The 25,102-nt window shown below is 49.9% G+C and overlaps 1 protein-coding gene across 1 annotated transcript in view; it reads right to left on the bottom strand.

The window, feature by feature from the left end:
* The window catches only part of CUNH7orf50 (chromosome unknown C7orf50 homolog), a 101,364-nt gene that overhangs the window by 74,629 nt on the left and 1,633 nt on the right, over positions 1 to 25,102 (bottom strand). Inside the window, exon 2 of the mRNA XM_028756119.1 lies at positions 21,817 to 21,946. Within this exon, the coding sequence (XP_028611952.1) occupies positions 21,817 to 21,945 (129 nt within the window). The 5' untranslated portion in view covers position 21,946. The remainder of the gene's footprint in view (positions 1 to 21,816; positions 21,947 to 25,102) is intronic.

Below are 25,102 nucleotides of genomic sequence, written 5' to 3'. Positions count from 1 at the left end.
CTATGCCCAGTGTCCTGAGCCTGCCTAACGGGACCACTTCCTACATCCTCAGCACCCACCGAGACAGTCAAAGGTGGAGAGCATTCTGGGGCTGGGGAGACAGCTCAGCCAAGCACGAGGCTGCGCATTCATCTGAAAAGCCAAGCATTACTCACGAGCCTTACCCAGGACTGACGGGGAAGGGGCAGAAGGGTGGGAACTGGACAGGACGGGGAGAGGTGAGAAGCTCTCGGCTGCACTCCCTTTTACGGATGTGTCCTTCTCTGAAGAGCCATCCCACCCTCTGCCTGGCTCTGCTGTCCCTTCCCCACGGAGGGGAGACACCAACACCGCTCCTACTTGCCAGTAGCTGCAGCAAAGTGTGTTCTGAACAAGGGCAGGCTTAAGCCATCTGGAATCCTCGAAGCCACCCTCCAGCATTTACTGGGAAGCTCCTAATTAAAGTTTTCTCTTCTCACTTACTGCCTGGTAATTCCAGCTTTATTTTCTCTTTCACAGTGGGAAACTAATTATCTGGGATGCCTTTTCATGGGCTTCTCAATTAAAAACAGGGAAGAGCTTCAGTAGAACTGAAGTGGAAGGCGGGTGGGCAGTCACCCCCAGTCACTCACACAGACAAGGCCAGTTCTCTGTCCTGGAGGGCAGGCTCTACAGGGAGCACAGTGGCTCAGCCAGCCCAGCAGCCCAGGGCTTGAGGTGACAGCCCAGCTACCACTGTCTAACAACTGCAGCACCAACAAGGTACAGAGAGGAAACACCAGTCACATGACTTACTCAGCAAGACTGCCGCTTACATGGGGACAGTAACTCTGAAGGCCATGGCGGCTTGGGTTATGTGTCAAGATGCATCAATCAACCAGTAAGAGCAGCAACCCACACCCCTGGGAATGGCCAAAGACAAGAGAAATAGAATGTGTCACCCTGGGGTGCTGCCACATGTGGGAAGCTAGCTTCTTCTCTTCTCAGACAGAGAAGGGCAGACACTGGAGCTCTCTGGCTTCATCCTTCTGCACCAAGCAGGCCAAAAGTGGTGGTGCATGGGAGGCTGAGGCAGGAGGACTGCAAGTTTGAGGTCAACCTGGGCTACACTGTAAGACCTATCTCAAAAACAAACAAAACCAAAAAACCAAAAAACCCAAGGACTTGGGTGGGAACTAGGGAGATGGCTTTGTATATAAAGTGTTTGTTTTGCAAGTACAAGATCCTGAGCTCAAACCCAGAACCCCACTTTAAAAACTGGGCATGGTGACCCACATTTGTAACCCCGCACTGGAAAAGCAGAGACAAAAATGAGAACAGGAGGTCATCTGGAAACTCCATCCACCCATGTCTCCCTCACTCTGGGAAGACATTTCTAAGGCATCTTATCTTGCTCACAGGCACAAACTGAAGGGCTAGAGGAGAGGACTTCAGGCCTGCAGTGGGTTGGCGTGTCCTCTGGGAATGAGTCCTGGCCAGAAGTTCGGGGCTGCTGAGAAAGGGAGGGGGGAGGGTGGGGCGGTGGCTAAAGGGTCTTCAGAGCTAGAGAGACATCTCCCCACTCTAGCTAAGATGCTAACAGCCAAGGCAAGTTGGTCGGCATAGAAAAAGACTAGAATTACATCACAAGCCACTTCTAGCTTCTAGGGCTATCCAAGATGGGAAGGGGGAGGGGGGAAGTGGCGTGCTCGTGCACTTGCAGGAGCATGCACACACACACACACACACATACACACACACACACACACACACACACACAGGGTGGGGGTGGTGGTTGGATGGAGGGGGTGCTCATGCACACACTGCAGCTCAGTTTTCTCACACTCTGACCTGGTGGTGTCAGGAAGACGTCATCTGCTGGGCTAATCTGCCTGCTGCCATTGTGCAGTGGGTGGGGGCCCATTTGAAAGTCACAGGAACATGGAACAAAAAAAGGCACCCAAACCTGCCAGTGTCCTACCCTGGGGTGGGATCAACCAGAAACTTATCACAAGCAATCAGCTGTGGGTCCTGGGCGGGCGGCTGGCTCCACTGAGAACGAATGTGTCTCAAGGGAGAAGCACAATGAAGTGGAAGCTAAGCCCAGGTCCTCCTCCCCTGCAGCCCGGGCCTCCTTTCTGACTTCCCACATGGGCTCTGTCTTCCCCATGCAGCCTCGACATCTTAGTAGCACGGTGGTGACATGTGTTAGGACAATCCCAGACCAGAGCCTGCATGTAGCCACTTCAGGGGGACCCATTCAAAGCATGCACAGGCTACTTGTCTTCCAGGCTCCAGCAGCTCCTCCCAGCATCCATTAGAACAGAAGTTATGACCACAGTCCCCACGGTATGACAGGCTAGCCTAGGGAAGTGATGACAAGGGAGAGCATGGGCTGCTGTGTGCACAGGATGTTCAGGCTTTAGAAGCCCGGTATTCCTCACTAACTTGGAAATAGCACCCTTCAGAAATGAGCCGGGAACAGAGGTTGCCTCCCTCTTATGCCCAAGCAGTGGCTAAAACTGACTGAATCCACAATCACCAGTCCAAGACATTGTGTTATGGAAACACGTCTCCAGGAGAAAGTACCTTGGTTCAAACATGGCAGCCTCTAACAAGGCAGGGCATCTCCCCCCTCCCCCACAAAGTCCTTAAAGGCACAGAACCCAGGTGGGCTTGGAACTCCAGGTTGATTTCCTAAAGCATGCTGGAAGCAGTGGGGGTGGGGCGAGGGTTCCACATAGAATTCCTGGGGCTGCCGACCCAAGTACAGGTGTCAGTAGAGCCCAGATTCCTCCAGCCCTCTAAGAACATGTGTGTATGCACATGCACACACATGCCACGCACATCCACAGGCAGACACATATGGGTATGCAGAGACATCTGTTTGGCATGCACACACAAAGGCACAAACCTATACACATGCACTCAGGCACATACACAAAAACATACAGACAGACATGCAGGGCCCATGATGGAGTGTTATTCGCACACGCAAGATGGTTAAAGAGCCTGGCCAACCTCAGTGTTGTCAAGGCAACGGCACATTCTGCACTCTGCTGCTGTAGCAACGTGAACTCACACAACCCCAGTTTTAGGAACCGTACAGGGGGTGTGAGATCCTCCCACAACAGCTCCTGCCAGCCCCATCCTGACAGTCACACCCTGAAGATTCCGCCTCTCCTCCCCACCCCCATGTGGGCTGGTCACCTGGAGTTTTCAACAGAATGTAACCAAAGGGACAGAACCCCCTTTCTAGGGCTGGTTTCTGGTTAGTCCCCTGACCCTTTCTGCTCTCATTTTGCATTTCCTTTTAGAAAGGCTAAAGGTGCCAAGGAGGAGGCAATCCGACCAAGACCAGCAAGGCCTGTGGCCTCAGCCTAATGCTCTCGAGGGCCAGGACCCTTTCATGGCCACTGAGTAAGAGGGAAGCCAATACCCCAGAAATCTGCAGTGACTTAACACACTGGAGTGTTAGCTTACTACTAAGTCCTAGCTTATCGAGATGACATAAAGGGTCACAGGAGGAAACTACCCAGAGAGAAACCTGTGTGCCCACACAGCAGGACACACACAGTGATCACCTGCACACAGCTGACCATCACCAGAATCTACCACTTAAAGGAACAGAATGGCCAATGAGAGTGAACGACCTAGGGCTGCATACAACCGCAAGACTGAGATTTAGAAAGCAGAGCCAAGGTTTTAAAAAAAAAAAAGAAGCTTAACAGACGTCCACCTGTGTGACATTCACATACAAGCGACGCTGCTGTGCTGCTTACACGCGCTGCTGGAGACGACAACGGTGGGATGGCCCTGGTCTAATGGCAGCTCTGGCCTTGGCTGGGCTGGGATCACACCAGGTATTTCTCCCTATGCATTTAGAAGTGTGGGGTGGGGGTGTTGGTCTACCTGTGTCATTTCTGCTCCAGCACTAACTGGCTGTTATGTTCACATGGATGCTGAGGCCCCACTGCACATTGCTGTCTCTGCCCCCACGCCAGGGCCTTACTTCTTCAGTAAAACTAAAGGGATTTCAAAGCACAGACTGCCTTCCATACACACACCTTTGAAGTCTGAACAACAGACAAAAAGACACATGATTCGAGTGAGATCAGACTGACCTGGAAACTTCACAGGAGCAACCACAAAAGCTCTCTATCTGACAGTAGTTTTGGGGAAGAGTCAGCACCCTGAGGAGACAGCAATCGAGGAAGCCTGTGGAGAAGAAGAGGGAAAGGAGTGTCCGTGCTCGGCTCTGAGGTACCTAACTAAGCCAAGCCAGCCTCAGGGTCTCTCAAGCTGCAGAGCCTTCAAGAGTGTGGACCCACAGGGTTTTCTTCAGCTCCCCTGGTGTCATTCTGCTGCCACCCCTAAGGGTGGAATACTGTCATCGCAGTCCCACAGAACTGAAGCCTCCTGCCAAGCTCCTAGCAGCTCAGCGCCCCGATACCAACAACCACCCTGTTTCCCCTCCACTCCGGGCCGGGGAGATGCCCAGAGAGTAAAGTCACTGCCAGGGAAGCATGACACCTGAGCTGAGATGCCCAGCACCCAGTACCTGTGAGCCTAGGGCTGGAAAGGCAGAGACAGGAGGATTTCTTTGGCTTGGTGGCCAGCCAGTTTTGCTGAATCGGTAAACTGCAGGTTCAGTATGAAAATCTTACCTTACAAATAAATAACAATTATGATGGAGGAGTCTGGTAAGATGGCTCAGTTAAGGTGCTTACCATGCAAGCATTAGTACCTGAGTTTGGATGCCTGACACCCATATAAAAAGCTAGGCCTGGTGGCATGTTCATGTAATCCTAGCACTGGAGAATCAGAGACAGGAAGAGCTTGCTGGCCAACCAGTCTAGCCAAATCCAAGAGCTGCAGATTCAAGGGAGAGAACCTTCTCTAACTAACTAACTAACTAACTAACTAACTAACTAGCTAACTAACTAACTAACTAAGGTAGAGGGGCTAGCAAGATGGCTCAGCAGATGAATGTACTTACTGCTGTTGCTGAGGCCCTAAGTTTGGTTCCCAGGATCCACAGTGCGTGGCTCACAACCACCTGTAACTCCAGCTCCAAGGTACCAGACACCCTCTTCTGGACTCCACAGACAGTGGACTCACATGCACACACACACAACTAAAAATTAAAAATAAAATCTTAATAATAGGTAGAGAGAGACTGAGGAAGACACCCAAGGTCCCCCTCTGGCCTCTACACAGAAACCCTTCAGCATGAAATGCTTCAGCCTGCAGGAAATGGCTACACAATTCCAGCTGACCACGGACTAAAAAACAGAAACCTTGAGATAAAACAAAACCTTTCTGGCTTTTAAATTCTTTCTCTCGGGTACTCTGTCACAGTGAGGACAAGCCAAGGAACACAATGTGCAAACTGAAAAAGAAAATCAACAGTGAATTTTCTACCCTAGCTTATCAAGAGAGGACCTGCTTCTGCCACTCTGAACTCTACCAGAGTAAAAACGCTACCAGGTAAAGAAGAGCAGCCACAGCTGGGCATTGGTGGCGCACGCCTTTAATCCCAGCCCTTGGGAGGCAGAGGCAGGCGGATTTCTGAGTTCAAGGCCAGCCTGGTCTACAGAGTGAGTTCCAGGACAGCCAGGGCTACACAGAGAAACCCTGTCTCGAAAAACCAAAAAAAAAAAAAAAAAAAAAAAAGAAGAAGAGGAGGAGGAGGAGGAGGAGGAGGAGGAGGAGGAGGAGGAGGAGGAGGAGCCATCCAGGGAAGTGGGACAGCCCTGGTTCTATTAAATAAAACAATAAAAAAAAAGTTCCACATAGCGATCTCACACCTGAACAAAGTGACAGTTCTGTGGCCATGGCTGTTTGTCTTGAGGAAGGACAGAAAATACCACATATTAGGTTCCTGACAAAACACGCACGGAAAGGAAAACTCAATTTATATACATGAAACATCGCCAGCCCTTGTCCCTCACTGCAGATCCGCGTTCCCTTTCAGACATGCTGGCGACGTGCGCTGGAGGGAACCCAGACTGAAGTAGCCACACAAGGGCCCAAGGGGCGGCTGGGACACAGAGCTGCCTCGTGAGGCCAATACAAGACGTCAGCGGGCAGAAGCCTGGCACAGCAGGACGCAGCTGGACGCAGCTGGCCTTGGGCCAGGAGGGATACACACACCCCATGTGGCTGACTTGGGCCCTCCTCTCCAAAAGGTAGATGAGGCATCTTTCCACAGCAAAGGATGCAGAGGGCAGGGGAGGTGCTCAGTTGGGCCGAGTGCTTGCTGTGCAAGCACCCATATTTAAAAAGGAGAGAGACTGGACACGATAGTACACACTTGTAAACGTAGCACTGGGAAACAAAAACGGAGATTCACTGAGAGACCCCGTCTTAAAAAAACAAGCTAGAGAGCTGGAGAGCTGGCTCGGCCGTTAAGAGCACTTACTTACTGGTCCTGAGTTCAATTCCCAGCAACCACATGGTGGCTCACAACCACCTGTAATGGGATCCGAGGACCTCTTCTGGTGTGTCTGAAGACAACAACAGTGTACTCATATACACAAAGAAAAAAAAATCTTAAAAACAAAAAAGGTAGACAGCACCCGAGGAGTGACAGCTAATGCTGACCCTGGGCCTCACCACACAGGCACACATGCGCATAGACACCCGTGTTCCAGAACAGTGCAGTCGGCAGTTCACCCTCATGATGATCATCTGTGCACGGATTACTTGGGATGGCTAAACCCAAGCCTAACTTCCGGTACAGGAAGGGCAGGAAGGGCCACCCCAGACAAGATGGAGCTTTGTTTCCTGGTGGATTTCTGTCAGGTATGATAAAAGAAAAGCTGCAGCTAGTAAAGACATCCGCACGCACGCGCACACACACACTGGCATATTCACAACACAAACACATATACCCCATACCCACAGGGGTGCACATACACACAACACATGAACACATACACAAACATACACACAAGACACAGGCACACACACATACTCACACAAACGGGCATAATCCAGCATGTGGACCACAGCTCTCAGCAGCATCAGTGCCATGGTGGCAGAACAACATGCCATCCCCCAACAAAATACATTTTAGAGCCTCCCGGATGGGCTGGCAGGTAAGGTGCTTGCCACACAAGCCCAACTCCCTGAGTTCCATCTCTAGGACCCATATGAAGTTGAAAGAGACAACTGACTCAACAAAGTTGTCCTCAGGTCACATGTGCTGTGGCATGTACACATCCACGGGAGTGCACATACATGTATACACATGAACAATATTAAATAAATTAAAAACTAAAGAGCTGGTCTTGGAGCATCCGAACCATGATGGCTGTCTTCATAGGGCACCCTTCCATCACACTTCTGGTTCCAAGTTCACAGTGTGGACAGGTGCAGGCTGAACTTTAGAGTTGGTCAAACTTGACTTCCCGAGACTCTTTCACATAGGACCTAATTTAATTTAATTTAATAATAGCAGACGCATACCTACAGTTCAGCACAGGAGTGGGGGCAGGGCAGAGGAACTGGCCTTTCCTGGGTCAGGAGTAACATGGTTCAGCATTTTAACTTCAACCACTGTCTACCTTATTGTTTTCAGTCAGGGTCCCTCCCTGGACCTGGAGCTCACCAATTCAGCATAACTAGCCAGCCAGTGAGCTCCAGGGATTCTCCTGCCTAGACTCCTCAGCCCTAGGGTTCCAGACATATACCACCATGCCTAGCTTTTTATTGAGTGCTAGGGACCAAACCCAGGTCCTATGTTTACCCAGCCAGTACCTTCCAGAACGAGCCATCTCCGGACTTTAACTTTTTTCTTTAAAAAGATATTTGACAACGGTTGTCCCTTCCCTAGTATCCTGATGGCCTTGAGGGAAGAAATGTCAGTCATAGACCCAGCTGGAATGCCCACACTACACCCATTTTCTGTTGAAGAGCCATCACCACCCACCAGCAAGCAGCCTGGGCCAGCTTTCAGTGAACTCTCCATGACCTGGCAGCTTTTCCTACTTAGGGAGAAGGGGAATGCCTGCCAGGTAGCTCAGTGAAGGCTTCTATTTGCATAAAAGTTGGTGCTGACTGCCCTTCTCTGGGTTGGTAACACAAAGAAAGGCCAATGGCAGTAATGTCGAGAGGCTGGAGTGCTCCAGAGAGTGGTCAGGCAGAGACCACGGGAGCAGAGGTGAAGAGAATGAAGGCCGGGCAGAGCTGGGCATGAGACGCCTCAGGCCCCGGTGGCTGAAAGAGTCGCAGAGAGCTGCCAAGCCTTAAGTTCTGACAGTCCCAATACTTCTGACCCAAGAGCCTTGTATCCTCTGTCACTGCAGGGCTAAAGGTCTTCATACTGAAGCCTGTATCAGAGCTGTAACTACAGACGGCGCCACCCATGGTGCTGGCTGCTGCCACCCCCATCCAACCTTCCAGCAGCTAGGAGTGCAAAGAGAAGCCACTCCAGTACCTGAGCAGAATGGTTAAAGCTAACTGGAAACCTCCATGCAAAAGGCAATCTCCTGGCCCAAGACATCTGATGGGCATTGCCCACACTGAAGTTCCCACCATTCCTACCTGTAGAGCAGCAGGACTCTGCCCACTTCCCAAGAGCACAGGCTGTGCATCCTGTGCTCCATGCACGCCACCGCACAGGACCTGCCTGAGCCAAGTTGGGCCCCTGATGACTTCTCTTCTGAGATGAGACATGGGAACACAGAGGCTCGTCCTCAATATAGAGGATGGGTGAGCTCCCATGGACCAGAACAGCACCCCTGGGAGGGGGAGCACCCCCGGGAGGGGGCGGCAGAAGGAGCAGGTTGTGGCATAGCCCATGAAGCAAGGCTGGCAGTCACACACCGTGACAACAGGGGCAGTGAGGTTGCCAGTTCAGAAACCTCAGTATCACCCATAACTCGAGATACCACCTCCTGTGTTCCTCCTTAAAGTCCAGCAGTCAGCAGGATGAACCTATTACAAGGCCACAGGGCCTGCCACAAGGTACTCAGCTATCCTGAGCACGGGCAGCACTCTTGCACAGGGCCCATGGAATGAGGATGAGGCATTTAGGACAAGTCTTGACTTTAACAGTCCTTGGCAAGGGTTAAAGCTACCACTGTTGGCTTGTTGGGACCCAGCATCACCTAAGAGATGAGCCTGTCTCTGAGGGAGCTTCCAGACGGGCTGAAGTGGGAGATTTACACTAATTGTAAATGGCACCATCCCATGGGCAAGGGTCCCGGATACAATAAAAAGCATAAAGTGATGACACCCCTTTAATCCCAGCACTTGGGAGGCAGAGGCAGGCGGATCTCTGTGAGTTCAAGGTCAACCTGGTCTACAGAGCGAGTTCCAGGACAGCCAGGGCTATACAAAGAAATCCTGTCTCAAAAAACAAAAAAAGTAAAGTAGAAAAAGCATCCACCACTCTGCTTCCTGACCATGGATACAATGTGACCAGCTGCCTCTCGCGTTCCTGCCACCATGCCTTCCCCACCAGGATCCAAAATAAGCCCTTCTTCCCTTACGCTGCCTTTGTGGGTTATTTCATCACAGCAAGGAAACAAGTTACAAGTACAAAACCGTAACCTGGGAAGAGCTAAAGAAAGCTCGTCCACTATCCAAGCCATCCTCAGGTGGCTTACAGGGGTCCTGATGCCCACCACTTCCCCACTACCCGGTCAGACATTCTCTGCCATCCTGATACCCAGTCACGCTCAGGTGGCAACTGGGCATGAAAAGCAGCCCTCATCAGGCTGCCAAGAGCTCCCGGCAGGGCACCATGTAGCTAAGCAAGCAAAGCCAGACGCAGTCGGTCCGTGCTCTGAACAGCGGGAGATGCGCTCTCAGTTCCTGGGAAAATGTCTTCAAAGCCACAACTGTTTTCCCAGCTGTGGACACTCCACCCTGGGAAATCTTTCCATGCCGTTACAAGAATAATTCTGAAATGACTGTACAAACATGCAAGCCTGCGCCCCTCATCCTGCCATTTGAGTCTCCAAACAGAAGAGCTTCCTTCAGCACCCTGTGAGAAGAAGGGTGGTGCCCAGCGCCATCTGTGAGTGGCAGGGCTTCCCCCACAGACCTGGGCTCAGCTCCCCTAGCTTCCACCCTGACCTGGAAAGCATCGGAGCCATCAAGAAGATGAACCCACCCAGCGGGACAGCCCCAGGACACTTTCTATTCTATAGCATGTAAAATCTATGGCAGAAAAGGGCTGCACAGCTATGACACAGGATGCCCATCCCAGCGTGGAGACAAGACCTGGGAGAGTATGGGCTCATCACAAATGGGGTCTGGGCACCTTGCAAAGTGAACTGCGGGGGTAAGGTGTGCTGCCACAGGAAAGCAGAAACAAAACCCAGCAAGTGTCCAACAGACCTTTAAAACAGTATAACTCCATGACACACCCACCAGAGCCAAGAGGTACAGCAAGCCTCTGAAATACAGGCTGGATCGGAAACCTGGGCCAGGCTGCCGTAAAACTGTGGACAGTTTCCCTGCATGAAAGCTGAAGCCACTGGCCCAGGCCACCCAGGCTGCCTCAGAACCGGGATGAGATACACCTGGGCGTCTGCAAACATGACATTTCAGGACAGGCTGCTGGCTCAGGTGTCTAGATGTCACCTCAATCATTTATTCTGGCAGTTAATCTTATCTTGATTGTCAACTTGATGGCATGCAGAATCATCTAGAAACTGAGCCTTTGGCTACAACTTTGAGGAGAGTTTCTAGAGAGGATAACTTGAGAAAGGCAGACACAAAGTGGACATGGGCAGTGCGTTCCCATGGACCAGGGTCCTGGACTGAATGGAAAGGAAAATTCTAGCCTGGCACTGGCACTAACCTCTGCTTGCTGTGTATCTAATGTGAGCAGTGGCACACAGTCTCCCCCGCTGTGACGGACTGTTCCCTTGGAGTCAAATAAACCCTTCTCCCTTAAGTTGCTCTTGTCAGGTATTTTGTGAACAAGTTGAGAGAAGAAACTAATTCCCACATTTAGCCTAAAAAATAACAGAGTTCAAGGGTTGGAGAGAGACGGCTCAGCAGCCAAGAGGGCACAGGTTCAAGTACCAGCATCCACATGGTAGTATACAACTCTCCAGATAGATTAGATAGGTAGGTAGGTAGGTAGGTAGGTAGATCATAATACATACATACATACATACATACATACACACATACATACACACATACATACATACACACATACATACATACATACATACACACACACACACATACATACATACATACACACATACATACATACACACAGGGATAGGGACAGGGATAGGGATCCCAGCTCTGAAAGCGTGATTAGCTGTGCTCTGGTCACAGACAATGTCACTGTGACAATCCTCAGTGTGAAGCCCGAGGCCAGCCACGCCTAAGGAGAAAATGACAAAAATGATAAAACACACAAACATTTTTCTTGCCAAACGTTTCCATGTTTTTGGTATTTTTACAATGGGCTCGTTTTATTTTTAAAAGGGGCGGAGAAGCTTTGTTTTGAAAAAATTTAAGAATGTTGCTGCACTGGAACTGGGCTCAGTTCTAAGAGTGTCTAAGCATCACCAGGCCCCAGGTCCCATGCTCAGCACTGAAGAAACTGGATGAGAACCTGGAAAGTCCACAGGACGGAGCTCCTAGAGACCCCTGACCAACCCAGCAAAAACAGACATTCAGCGGGGGTTCTAGGAAGAGACAGGAGAAGGGTCAGGAGTTCAAAGCCAGCCTTGGCTATGTGAGACTGTCACAAAAACAAAATCAAAAACAGGCTCAGCAGGTAAAGTACTTGACATGCAGGTAGAAGGACCTGAGTCTGGATCTCCAGAACACACATAAGAAGCTAGCCATAACCGCACACGCTGGTAATGCCCGCACGCATGCACACCTACAGTGAGAGGGGAAGCAGAGACAAGAGAACTTGAGAAGCTTGCAGACCAGATAGCTAGACAGATATACACAGCAGTGAATAAGAAAACCTGTCTCAAAAAAGACACACACACACAGGGACAGGGACAGGGACAGGGACAGGGACAGAGAGAGAGAGAGAGAGAGAGAGAGAGAGAGAGAGAGAGAGAGAGAGAGAGAAAGAGAAGAGATCTATTTTTTCCTCATAAGCCTTGGAGTGAGGAAAGACCGAGTCCTCTCCACCCTTAAGAGCAAAGTGCAGCAGGCCCTCACTGCAGCGGGCCCTCACTGCAGCGGGCCCTCACTGAAGCAGGCGCTCACTGAAGCAGGCCCCCTTGAGGACTCACCTCGGGCAGGACAGGCGCTTTCACCAGCTGCTCACCACGCTGCCCAGTGAAGGAGCAGGCTCTGCTCCATGCCAAGGCCTCTGACATCATTCTCTTTCCACAGAATGATCTGTGGACTTCCCAAGGGGAAAAGACACAATGATTTTGTTTTTCATCTCTTTGTGTCTGGCTTCAGAACATGGAAAAACCCACTTTATTAGTCCCAGCTCCTAGAGACCCAGAACTTCTAGGAACCATGCTCCTCACTGGGTTGGTCCTTGTTCCCCACTGCACAGACTGCCTAATTAAAGCCATAACCTTACCTTGAACACTTTCCCTCTATTTGCTGAGATCCCACGAGATGAGAGCATCTCCTCACCTGTCCTGAAGGAAGAGTGTGGTCTTTCCCATCAGCACCTCCTTCGTTTAAAAGCTGGACCCAACACACATACTTTTCTCCTAGGGGGGCAGGGGTCCGGCCCCAGAGCAGGACAGTGACCGGGCCCAGGGGTCACAGAACACCTTGGATGAGCCACAGGTAGTAAGTATGCCTCTCCTTCTCTTTCATATTCCTCGCTGGCCAAATTCCCCTGCCTGGAACTTCTAGGATAAACTTTCTTCTTTTATTTTCTGTATGGCGGGGGAGGGGTGCACACGCCATATAGAGTGTGCGATGGCCACAGGACAGTTCTGTTGAACCAGTTTCCTCCTTCCATCTCTATGTGGGTCTGAGATCAAATTGGGTTGCCAGGCTGGCAGGACAAGGGCCTCTACCTTCTGATCCCTCTCACCTCCCCCATGTGCCCAGCTGTGTGCATGGGCCCTGGAGGTGGGAACTCCGGCCCTCATGGCTTATGCGATCCAAACACTGGACCAACTAAGCCATCTCTGCAATCCAACGTCATTCTTGCAACATCCTGCTGTGTGTGCACACTGACATCCCTTCAGTGTGTGCAGTGTGTGCAGTGTGAGCATACTCCAGTCTGGATATCTGACAGTCCTTCACAAATCCCTCAAACCTCACTTGTGCATTTCTGTCATGAAAACACTGCATCTTGAGCCCTGCCCTGCTGGATAGGTCACCCCCTTACTCCACCTTTCCCTCTACCTGCGGCTCCCCTCTCCTCCTCACTCCCCTCTCACAGGACAAGTCAATTTCTGCCCGTTCTCTCTCCAGCCGTGTCTTGTCTTTGATCTCACTCTGCTCATTTCTGATTCCATAATTGTACTTAATTCCCAGGATTTCTATTTGATTCATCGACCTTACCTTTTCTTCTCTCGTCTGCTGGCTTACAAGACGGTTCCCTTCCTGCCATGGAATGTGTTTTTCTGCTGTGGGGTTCTATGGATTCCCCTGGCCCACACAAAATTTCTCACTTGGCCTTCCCACTTAGTGAAGAGGGGACAAATCTGGGCCCTGTACCAAAACCTGCTATTAGCTCTGGGATCCCAATTCCACTTTAAGTCTTGAATATCTCCAGGCCAGAAGGAAGCTAGAATTCTGTGATCCACATTTGTTTTTAAAGTAATAGATTGTTGAATGCCTCACAAGAGAGCAGAGGGCTTGGCTGGAGCCAGGGCACACCTGCATTTTGTAATGCACACTCCAAAGACAAGACTGACACTGGACATCAGCCATCCCTTCACTTGGGAAACGAGACAGGAGGGTCACAAATTCCAGGCCAGCCTAGGCCAAAGAATAAAAGCTTGTCTCACAAACTGTGAGGAAGGGGGCCTGGGAAGATGTCTTAGCAGGTAAAGCACAAGAACAAGAATGGTGGTACAAGAATGGGTAGCTGAGTTTGGATCCCAAGCAATCAAGTTAAAAAACAAAAAACAAAAAAAAAAGGTGTGGCTGTGCATGGGCCTACTGCCCTAGCACTGGATGTGAAGGAGAGCTAGGATTTGCTGGCCAGCTAGTTTAGCCAATCAGCAAGCCCTGGTTCAGTGAGAGATCGTGCCTCAAAAACAAGATGAAGTATGATTGAGGAAGACACCCAATATCGACCTCCATACTTGACATGCACACGCATCTATGTGCACACACACACAGACAGCCAAGAGACGATAAAGCTGGGTGTGGTAATTCCCATGCCTCTGATCCCAGTGCAGGGAGGCAGAAGCAGGTGGATCTCCATGAGTTCAAGGCCAGCCTGATCTACACACCAGGTTTCAACCCCGCCAAAGCTACACAATGAGATCCTGTCTCAAAAAAACAAAGAAAATCAACCAAACTAAAATAATAATAATAATAAAATAACATAGAGAGAAGGGTGGAAGGAAGGAGGGAAATGGAATAGATTCCCCTGTAACTGGAGAGCAGGATACTGATATATGCACACGCACAGTGCCCGGGCTGGGGTGTGGTTCACGCTCTCCCACACGCACTATGGTGAAGGTACCACGGCACTGAACACTCCAAACTCACCCTGGTGCACCTTAAGGAGACAGAGATGCTCTCAGTCATTCCTGGCCATTATTTGCTGATTTTTCTTTTTATATCGATCGTGTGCAACTCAGGAAAAACAACATTTTCCAATTACATTGGCTGAGTTATTCTTTATCAGGCATGAGGAAGCCCAGCACAGAAACATCACCTTGGCTAACCAAGGCAGACACACTCGAGCAGCGGATACATCAGGAACACAGCCGCCTCGGGGATGGGGAGTGGGTCCTGTTTTCTTTGGAGTGGAGTGAGGACTGTCAGGTTTCCATGGCAGTGAGAACAGCCAGCTGGTCCACCAGTTCCTCCACAGACCTGACCCCAGGCTGGTGCCTGAGCTTGGGCAGAGGCCAGTGAAGTGCCTACCTACTTGCTCCAAGTGGGACTAGTGCGGTAGCCTGGTGGCCACCCCAAAAAGCTCCAGGAGAAAGAGATAAAGATGATACATAGGCTTTTGAGACAAGGCACATCCAACTTTAACCCAGGAACAGGGTGTGGCCTGGCTGGTAAGATGTCTGCCTAGCATGCTCAGGGTCCTGAATTCCCTTGCCAACACCGTATAAACCAGGTGTGGAGGTGCATGCCTCTGACTCCAAACACTGGAGAGGCAGGGTAGGAAGAATTCTGAACTCTAGGCCAGTAAGTTCCCATTTTTAAAAAACAAACAGACAAAACCTCCATGATCTGAACAGCAGAAAGAGAAAAGGGAGGTGTTGCAGGCACACAGACATCTGACTTGTTCATGGATCGGGGGTCACACAGCCACTGGTGAGAATAGACTCTATTAAGAACCAAATGCATTTGCGTGTACCATCCAGCAACTACACCCTGGCACTAACCCACAGAAGCAAAAGCCCACAGTCACAAACACTTATGTCAGTTTCAGTCACGAGAGCAAGGATCACAGAAGCCCTTGGCTATGTACATGGATGAGGGCGGGGGGGGGTGTCGGCTGTATCTTGCCTAGTGCTTATGGGGGTCAGCATGTGCGCTAAGATTGCACAGGAACACGCTCACACAAACACAGCACATGCTCCTGCGCCCAAGCGAGCTCTGCAGGCTGCCCAGTCCCTCGGGCTTCATCACTGTGGGCCCGACACAAGGCACCATTGGTCACTGTAGGAAACTGGGTGAAGGGTACTTGGGGCCACCTTCTGTGTAGTTTTGCAACTTCCTAAGAATCTACCAGAAACTGAAAAAAAAAATCTTTTTTAGAGAAAGGCAGGTGAGCCCCTGGTGGAACCATCCTCCCCGCCCCTCTACCCTACCCGGCAGTGTCACTGCCAGGACGGCATGGTGTGTCCCAACACAGGAGTTAACAGTTTTCAACTGTCACGTCTGCCCATGGGCAACAACTCAAGTTATCCTGGGTTGGGCCAGCTCCACGGTGTGAAGGCAATGGCAGACAGGCTACACAGACGCCGGTTTCCTGAGGACAGCTCTTCCCTTGCAGGCCCCAGACATCATTAATCCATGACATGCCACACACGCCTGTCCTTGGCCTCCGGCAGAATTCAAACACTGTGCTAAGCTCCACTGGGGTTTCCAGGCAGGATTCCTTTATCTTGGTTTGTATTCACTTAACCCAGGAGCTGCCACCAGATCAGTCGGCAGTAGCCTTCCTAGAGACAGAAAAGGCCGGTGATCCACAGGCCCTGGCTGGCAGCTTGTCTCCTGTGGGCTAGGGAGGTGTGTCTGATCTCAGGAGTACACCACCCTCTTGGTGTTCAGTGCCATCTGTGCAGACACAGAAGCTCCTGTGACACTGCTTGAAGCCCTGCTCAGACTCCACATCCCCCAGTGAGGCCTCTGCAGTGACACACAGCTCTTGTTCCCTCCCACCACAGGCCAGCGGTCAGTCCTGTCGAGCTGGGAGAGATGTAGCAAGGCTGTTCCTGCTACTGAGCCACAGTGGGCTGTCCACAGTTAAGGATCCAGGGATGCTATAAGGCAGTACGCAATGCTTGCACTTGCTCTCAGCACAGCTGGGTGCAGGCTGGAGGACACAGGCACTGGCAAGAAAGATACCCAGCTATAGAGGGCTGCATACTCAGGACCTCAGAAACACGACCCCACAGGCACTGGACAGATGCAGCCATAGTGGGTAGAGCAGGTAGGTGGGAGAGCACCTGCCTAGAACACCTCAGTGAGGAGCTGGGGTCGAGGTTCACCACAGAGTACTTCATTAGCATACAAAATACCCTAGGTTCAATCCCCAGTACTATATAAAATTAAAAATGGATTCCATTATTTAAAAAAAAAAGATAAAAAAGTAAAAGCTGAGCAGACATTTAGCCAAAGATAATTTATGAATGGACAATGACTGTGAAGACGGATGTTCATAAAATATTAAGTAAATCTCGATGAGAAATGCACACACTTCTTTGTTGTTGCTTTTGCCTCAGATTTCTCGAATAGAGTTTTGATGGGTTTTTTTTTTCCTTCTTTGGAATTTTCTGATTTTTTTGTACTATGTGTGTGCACGTGCACTTGCTTATAGCTTATTTTTATTTGCTTTTATTTTTAGTATTTGTCATTCTTTTTCCAGAATTTCATACATGAGTACGATACTTACTCGCTCTCACCCCACACATCCCTGGCCCCAGCTCCTCACCTTGCACCCCTCCCTCTCAACTTCAAGATCTTTCTTTATCACTGTCACACACGCTCACAGAGATACACATGCATGTATCTATAAGTACATTTCGCTGGGTCCATTTAGTGTCACTCATATGTGTATGTGTTTAGGGATGACTACTTAGGGACTGGATAACTTCTTAGGGGGCTCCCCCGTGGAGACAGAGTCTCAGGCAACCCAGGGTGGCTTCCACCTTCCTTCATAGCCAAGGACTACCTTGGGTCTCTGACAGTACTGCCTCCACCTACTGAGATCTGTCGGGATTACAAGGTTGCATCACGTTTGGTTTGTGCCATGCTAGGGACGGAACCCAGAGCTTTGTGCACACTAAGCAAGCACTCTGTAACCGAAGCCAGATGAGGTCCTTCAAACAGAGCTATGCTTCTCAACTGAGCACCAACCTCATACACAGCCAGCCCCAGTGGCACAGCCAGCCCAGGAGGCTCATGCCTGTAATCCCAGCAACAGGCAAGCTAACACAAGAGACTGAAACAACAAAATAAACAGTCGGACAGTAAGATAAGAGCATGCCTACAGGAGGGGCTATAAGTTAAAACACGTAGAGCAAGGGCTGCCACTCAAAGAGACCCCTCCCCTCCCCAGTCCTCCTGCTAGGTACACTGTGCAGATACTCTGTCACAGGTTCCCAGACACACCACTACCACATGACACAACAACCCAAGTGCTGGAATCTCCTGGAGAGACGACCTGCAGTGAGACTCACGGTGATGCCCACAACACGTCCCCAAGACCCCAATCTAGAAAAGGGCCAAAGGTCCAAACCCAGTACACAGGTAACAGCTGTGTGGGGACCACACAAAGCAGGCACCTGCAGCCACTGAGGATAAAACAATTACAGAGGACGGTGAAGCCAGGGAGCAGGAGCAGAGAAACAAGACTTCTCACAGCAAGGCCCAGAGGAACCCACACAGCCTAGTGTGGACAGCGAGGAATCAAACTCTAACCGTTAGTCCAAAGGTTAGCGGCAGGACTTAGCCTCTGACCACTGTCCATCCTAAGACAAGTGATAGGGTTCCCAGGCACTGTTACAAAGACTAGCACTACTCACCCCAAAGGAGTAGTGACAAAACTTAGGCTGGACAGTCACTGTCTTAGCATGGCTGGGAGGGATTTGGGCAGACTCCAGGACATAAAGTTCCCAAGTCCTTCTGGATGGCTTCCCAAGAGACCACAGGCTAAATGCCCAGAAGATGTATGTGACTTTCTAAGGTCAAGCCAGAAGCTCTGATGGCTTCCATGCAGCCTGAGCCCTATCAGGGAAGACCCACCATGGATGAGAAAGGTGCCCCTGGGGACCTAGATGCCATGGGCTGTGGGGTTGTCACACATGCGTGTGAGTTCCACCTTCATCACGTGTAATAAAGTTTGTTACCTGCGGCTGCCCTGCTGTGTCTAAGGTTTTAAGTGACTTTTAAGTCTTTAATTAGCAGAAGAAACAAGTTCAGCTAAGACCCCTCCAAGTCGGTTACACTTGTGATTGCAAAGCGAGTACTTTACTATCATCTTAGCCCTAAGCACAGCAAATTCTCAAAAAAGCAAAACAAACAACAAAATCATGCTCTGTTTCTTTCACCAGTGACTGGTGACTGTCTTTGCATCCAGCCTGACCAGTCCTGGTGTAGGACAGCCATCACCAGCATTCATACAGTGTGACTGCAGAGAGACAAAGAGGTATCCTCAGAAACACAGCCACCTTCTGGCTTGCCCTACCTCAAACAGGTGCCAGGCAAGCTAGTGTGGCCCAGCCTGAGTCTGATCAGCCCTTCCTGAGTACAAGCGCTTCCTGTATCTTCAGCTGCATCTTCTGCTTTAAGAGGTCTGGAAAGACTAAGGCAGAGGGTGGGGCCTCGGTTCCAGGATGGGCTTCCTTCAGCAGACAAAGACAAGATGCCTGTGGTCCAGAGCATCACCAAGAGTAGGGAATTATCGTGAACTCCAGCTCCCACCAAGGCCCACAAATCTACTGCCTATGGGAATCCAGGAAAAGGGAGGCAGCAGGGCCAGGGCCTTCTCAGACCAGCAGCCATGAAACAAGAACTAGTCTAGTGGGGTGTTTGAACTCTCTCCCTGTGCAGGGATACCACAAACCACCCACTCCTCCAGGGCCTTGGGAGTCAGGACGCCATGCAAGTAGGGACTTGGGCAAAGCACTCCCACACTCCAGGCCTCAGCATCAGACCCAGAGGGCCGTGGTCTAAGCAGGCAGCAGCTCCACAGGGCTCAGAGCCCCAAGTGGAACTTGGGTTCCATGGAAACCACTCCCCAAGGGGCAATGAAGTTCCCAGCACTTGGGGACACTTGGGCGGTCCTGGCTCAGGCAGAGCACTGAGCTGTGGGAAATGGCTGTGCGGGCCCTGGGAGTTCCCCACACTGACACTTCTGGGAGGACAATGGAGTGGCCCAAGTAGGGACAAAGGCATCTTCCCTGCTGCAGAGTCCAGAAGTTCATTTAGAGCCACAGGGTGACAGGACTGGACCAGCATAGTACTTTTCCATGAGTTCCCAGGTGCTGGGATTGCCGACTGCAGGCCTTACTATCCATCCTTCTTGAATGCTTATGCTTGGCGCTCCCTATTTTTCCTCTAAAAGAAAATATGCCTGACACATCCTTCTGACAACTTCCCATGAGAGCCAAAGGAAGAAATGTTTTTGTCCACAGAAACCAGCATTCTTCAGCAGAGAAAGGCCTCATTCTGTATGCAAGACTGGCTTTCAGAAATACGAGAAGGGGACCTAAGGACCTGAGTCCCCAAGCTACAGTCCTAAGTCACAGTGGCCACAGAGAAAGGCTGCCTGCCAGACAGGGACCACACCTAGCCTCCTCTCCTGCTTCCATTCGGCAGGAGTGTGGCTGCTGACCTTGGGTGCTCCGTGCCCTGCTGCCCAAGTCACTAGAACATTCCTGGCATGGAGGAAGGCAGTGCACCCAGGCCTCAGGGGGACAGCCCAGAGCTCCTGCCTCCCAACACCTATAGCCAGAAAAGCAAACACAGCCTGTGGCTCCCCTGCAAACACCAGGCTCCCAATCAGACTAAGATATAGCATAAGAAAGGCTTGACTAAAACATGCCTGGTTTGGGGGGTGGGGAGGAAGGACAACGCACAGGCAGTCCCTCTAGAACACCATGTTCCCTGAAAGTGCGTGGACAACCTGAGGAGGCCTGGGAGGGCTGAGATGGGGCTGTGCAGTTGATCTGTTGCTAAGCACAGGCAAGGCCCTGGGTTCCATCCCCCCACATGGTGGAATAGAAAATGCCTTGCCAGGTGTAATATCCCACACCTATAATCCCAGCACTCAGGAGGACGCAGTGGGTTTGCAAACTTGAGGCCTGTCTGAGGTACATAACGAGAGAACAAAAAGTCCCACAAGGCCCAGCCATGGGATCACGTGTGCGTCTGAGCAGGGCTTATTTATTAACTAATAAATCTGGAATATTAGTATCTGATGGTGTCTGCAGGGCTGTAAGCAGCTGATATTAAAGATGACTGTCAGTGAAAGAGTTTAATACCTAGAACTTCGAAGGTAACAAAAAGATTTTAAATGTTAAAATGTAAATGTATCTGTGGCCAATGATATGGTTCAGCATGTAAAGGAGCTTGCTGCCAAACCTGATGACCTGAGTTCAATTCCCCATTAGTGGGAGGAGAGAACTGAATTCTATGAGTTGTCCTCTGACTTTAACACACACACCATGAAGGTGCACAAGGCATACATAAATAAATGTAAAAGTTTACATTTAAATGTATCTGCATGCTGCATACACATGGCAGATACTCGTTACATAGAGTGAAGAACAAACCCAAACAGTAGTTAGCCCTGTTCATACCCTCTCTCGGTGAGCACTAAAATCTATCAATCGGGCCGGTAAGATGGCTCATGGATAAAGGTGATTGCTACAAGCCTGATAACCTGAGTTTGATCCCTGGAACCCACAGTGTGGAAGGAGAGATCTGACTCCCTCCAGACGTCTACTGACCACCAGAGCGGTGCCGTGAGGTACAAGGATACAGACATGAGTACAGAACCATGACTAATTTTTTTTCATAAAGCATGAAGGGTTTTGTTTGTGCACTGGTGCTGGGTCCAAAGGCAGGGCCTCCCGTGTGCTAGGCAACGCTCTACTACTGAGCCTGGCCTGGCCTCTAGACTTGAGTTTTTTATTTTTATTTTTATTTATTTTTTATTTATTTATTTATTTATTTGGTTTTTCGAGACAGGGTTTCTCTGTGTAGCCCTGGCTGTCCTGGAACTCACTCTGTAGACCAGGCTGGCCTCGAACTCAGAAATCCACCTGCCTCTGCCTCCCAAGCGCTGGGATTAAAGGCATGCACCATCACTGCCCGGAGACTTGAGTTTTTTAGACATAGGTTCCTGGACCACACCCCAGGATCACATCAAAGAGAGAAGCTTCCAGAGAATATAGCCAGGAGGCTCTAGACCCCAGACTCTCCCCCAGCCAGGCTGGCCCATTACAGTCCACAAGAAACACTTCAGGAAGCAACAAGCAAGCCAAGTGCAACGCGCCTCGAAAAGCCACTTACCGTGGGGCTGGCCACCTCCTTGCCTGGCCTAGCTTCAGATGCCCTCGGCGTCTCCTCTGCCGGTGTTATCTTCTGCTTTTTACTCTCCTTTCCTGTCCCTTCGAGACCTTTTCTCTTATGTTTTGCCATCCTGGAAGAGATGGTGCAGGCTGATCACCGGTAGGAAGGAAGAGGCCCTGTCCCGCAAAGTACTGTGTGTTAGAGCAGAGACATCGCTTTCTCACTATAACACAATGGAGCTTTAAAGAAAATAAGCTAGCAGGGACAGCAGCTGCTGGTAAAATGCTCCCTGTACAACCAGGAGGACTTGAGCCCCAGAATCCATAGAGGAAAAAGTCAGGTGGCAATGCCCACCTGCAAAGCTGGGAAAGGGAGTGTGGAGACAGAAGCATCTCTCCAGCTCACTGGCCAGGAAGCCTAGCAGAACTGCTGAGCTCTAGGGTGAGTGAAAGACTATGCCTCAAAAAATACGATGGAGAGCGCTGGATCCCTGATGGTCTTCTCACCTGCACACGTGTACTCGAATGTTCCTGCACACACATGTGCACACATGCATGAATACACACACACCAAACTTATAACATGAAAAGATCAAAGCATATGGCACTCTGGATCCAGCAATGGCCACTGTCTTCCAAGAGTTCCCCTTTAATATGGATATCTAAATTTTTCTTTTTCTTTGATTTTAAAACAGGGTTTTACTAAATGACTCAGGCTGGCCTCTTGAGCTCACTCTTCAGCCCAAGTGGGACTTGAACTTGTGAGCCTACAGCTTCCACTAGGGATGACAGGCCTGGGCCACAAGACCTGAGGCTGCACTTCTAACTCAACAGCAACACTGCACGGAAAGATTGAGAGCCATAGCCAGACAGTGGCACACTCTTCTAATCCCAGCTCTTGGGAGGCTGAGGCAGGCGGATCTCTGGATGTTCGAGGTTAACCTGGTCTACATGGGGAGTTCGAGGACAGCAAGTATTGTAGAGAGACTCTATCTCAAAAAAAAAAAAAAAAAAAGATTAAGCACAGCGTCATCTTTACTGACTGTCATCAGGTTCCAAAAGAAGAAATTTGTCTATTCTTCAATTAGTACATATTAGGGGGCAGTCCCATCTTCTCCAAATCTAGGCTAAGTCACATCCCTATGCACTATGACCAGTATTATGCCCCAATCATAAGAGAGGCTGAAAGACCCTGAGGGGCCCGAGGCGTTCTCCAAGCTGGTGCAGAGCCCAGAGACACTCCTAAGGACTGAATGAAGCTAGACCTGAGGCGCTGAGACGAATGCAAGCCTACGGTCTACCTCCTCTCACAGCAGAAGACACAGAAACCCACGATGTAAAAACAACCAACATGCAAGGCAGGGATGGTGGCACGTGCCACTGGGAGGCTGAAGCAGGATTGTCACCAGCTCCAGGCCATCCTAGACTACACAGCAAGAGCCTGCCTCTCTGCACAAGGTGGCAAACATCTGAAATCCCAGCACTTAGGAGGCAGAAGTAGGAGGAGCATAAGACGTTCAAGACCAGCCTGGAACTCAAAAGTGAGAATTTTAAAAAAACAAAACAAAGCAGAAAATGATTGTAAGGCTGGAGATCTTTCTACCTAGTGGTAGAAAGAAAGGTCACAGATTCAATCTCTAGTACAAAAAAGAAAAGGAAAGAAAGGAAGAGAAAAGGAGGAAGTTCAGCATAGTGGGAAGGATGGGGGAGATTCAGAAGTTGTGTATACCCCAGAGAATAAATCTGCAGTCATATAACCCTCGTGTGTGATGTGGTGGACCCGCAGCCCTGTAGCCCAGGTAGGCAGGCATCAGGGCATCCCTATCCCATTTGGGCAGTCACTGGTGATGGTGGCACACAGAAATAATATTATATTATTCTAGAATCAGAAAACTCCAAGCTCTCTCTATTTTTTTTTAATTAAGCCTCCTCCATTTAAAAAAAAAAAAGAATATTTGAAGCCAGAGGCTACAAATTTCAATTAGCAATGTAATAAGAAATCTTAAAAGGAGAGAATGTTGACACAGGGACACTGGGAATAGGGGTGGTGACGCCAGCCAACTACCTCGTTAGAGAAATAAGGAAAGTTCAGCAAATATTTACACGCCGCTTAGGAGAGAAGCGAGGCCTGTGCTCACCCTGGAAGTTAGCATTAAAAAGTTAATAAGGAAGTCTATTTGCAAAAAAGAAGAAAGAGATGGTTCTCTGTTACCAGGTGCTCAGAGACAGCAATTCTGACTGAGGCAATGACTGCTTGCTCTAGCCAGCATCTGCAGTTGTCTGTGGTCAGGTGACTTCCAACAAGGGTGCCATGACAATTCAAAGAGCAATCTATCCAGTAACAGCTGGAGGACAGCTGAAGCACCATGAACGGAAGTGAGTGTGAGCCTCAGAACTAGCACAGGGTGGACCAATCCCCACTTGTAAAGGAGCCAAGCCTCAAACACTTCAGTTTATTAAGACAGGATCTCACAACATAGACCAGGCTGACTTTGAACTCACAGATATCCACCTGCTTCTTCTGCCTCCTTAGAGTTGGGATTAACAGGCATGCAAAGTTGGATTTAACAGGCCAGCCTAAGATTGTTAGAATTTCCAGGGATGAACCCTCATGGCCCTGGAGAACACTATGGTCTCTCAGATAAAATACCAATAACTAGATAGTCTAAGGAAAAATAAACTGGACTACCTCATAACTAAAAACTCCTGTCCTTGACTGGAGAGAGGCTCAGTGGTTACAAGCTTTTGCAGAAGACCCAAGTTCAGTTCCCAACACCCGTATCAGGCAGCTCAAAACTGACTGCAACTCCTGGCCCAGATCCAACACCTCCGGACACACGGACACACACACAATTAAAAATAGAATATAAAGGTTCGAGAGAGATGGCTCAGAGGTTTGGAGCATTTACTACTCCTGCAGAAGACCTGTGTTTCTCCCAGCATCCACATGGCGGCTCGCAGCTGCCTGGAACTCTCCTGTTCCCACCTGGAATCTCACTGTAGGAGAGGCGAGATTACAGATCCACACCACCGCATCCAGCTTTTTATGTAAGTCCCAGGAATTGAACTCAGGTCACCAAGCTGATGTGGTAAATGCTCTTACTCACTAGAACTCCAGTTCTAGGAGATCTGATGCCTCTTCTGACCTCCACAGGATCCTACACACACACAAAAACACACACACACACACACACACACACATACACGGTATTATACAAGCATACACTTGGTTTTACGCACACACACACAAACACACTAAATTAACAACTTTTTTAAAAAATGGAATA

The sequence above is a fragment of the Grammomys surdaster genome, unplaced genomic scaffold (assembly GCF_004785775.1).
Source record: "Grammomys surdaster isolate TR1022 unplaced genomic scaffold, NIH_TR_1.0 126109, whole genome shotgun sequence".
NCBI lineage: Eukaryota > Metazoa > Chordata > Mammalia > Rodentia > Muridae > Grammomys > Grammomys surdaster.
This window is presented reverse-complemented; position numbering and strand designations above follow the sequence as displayed.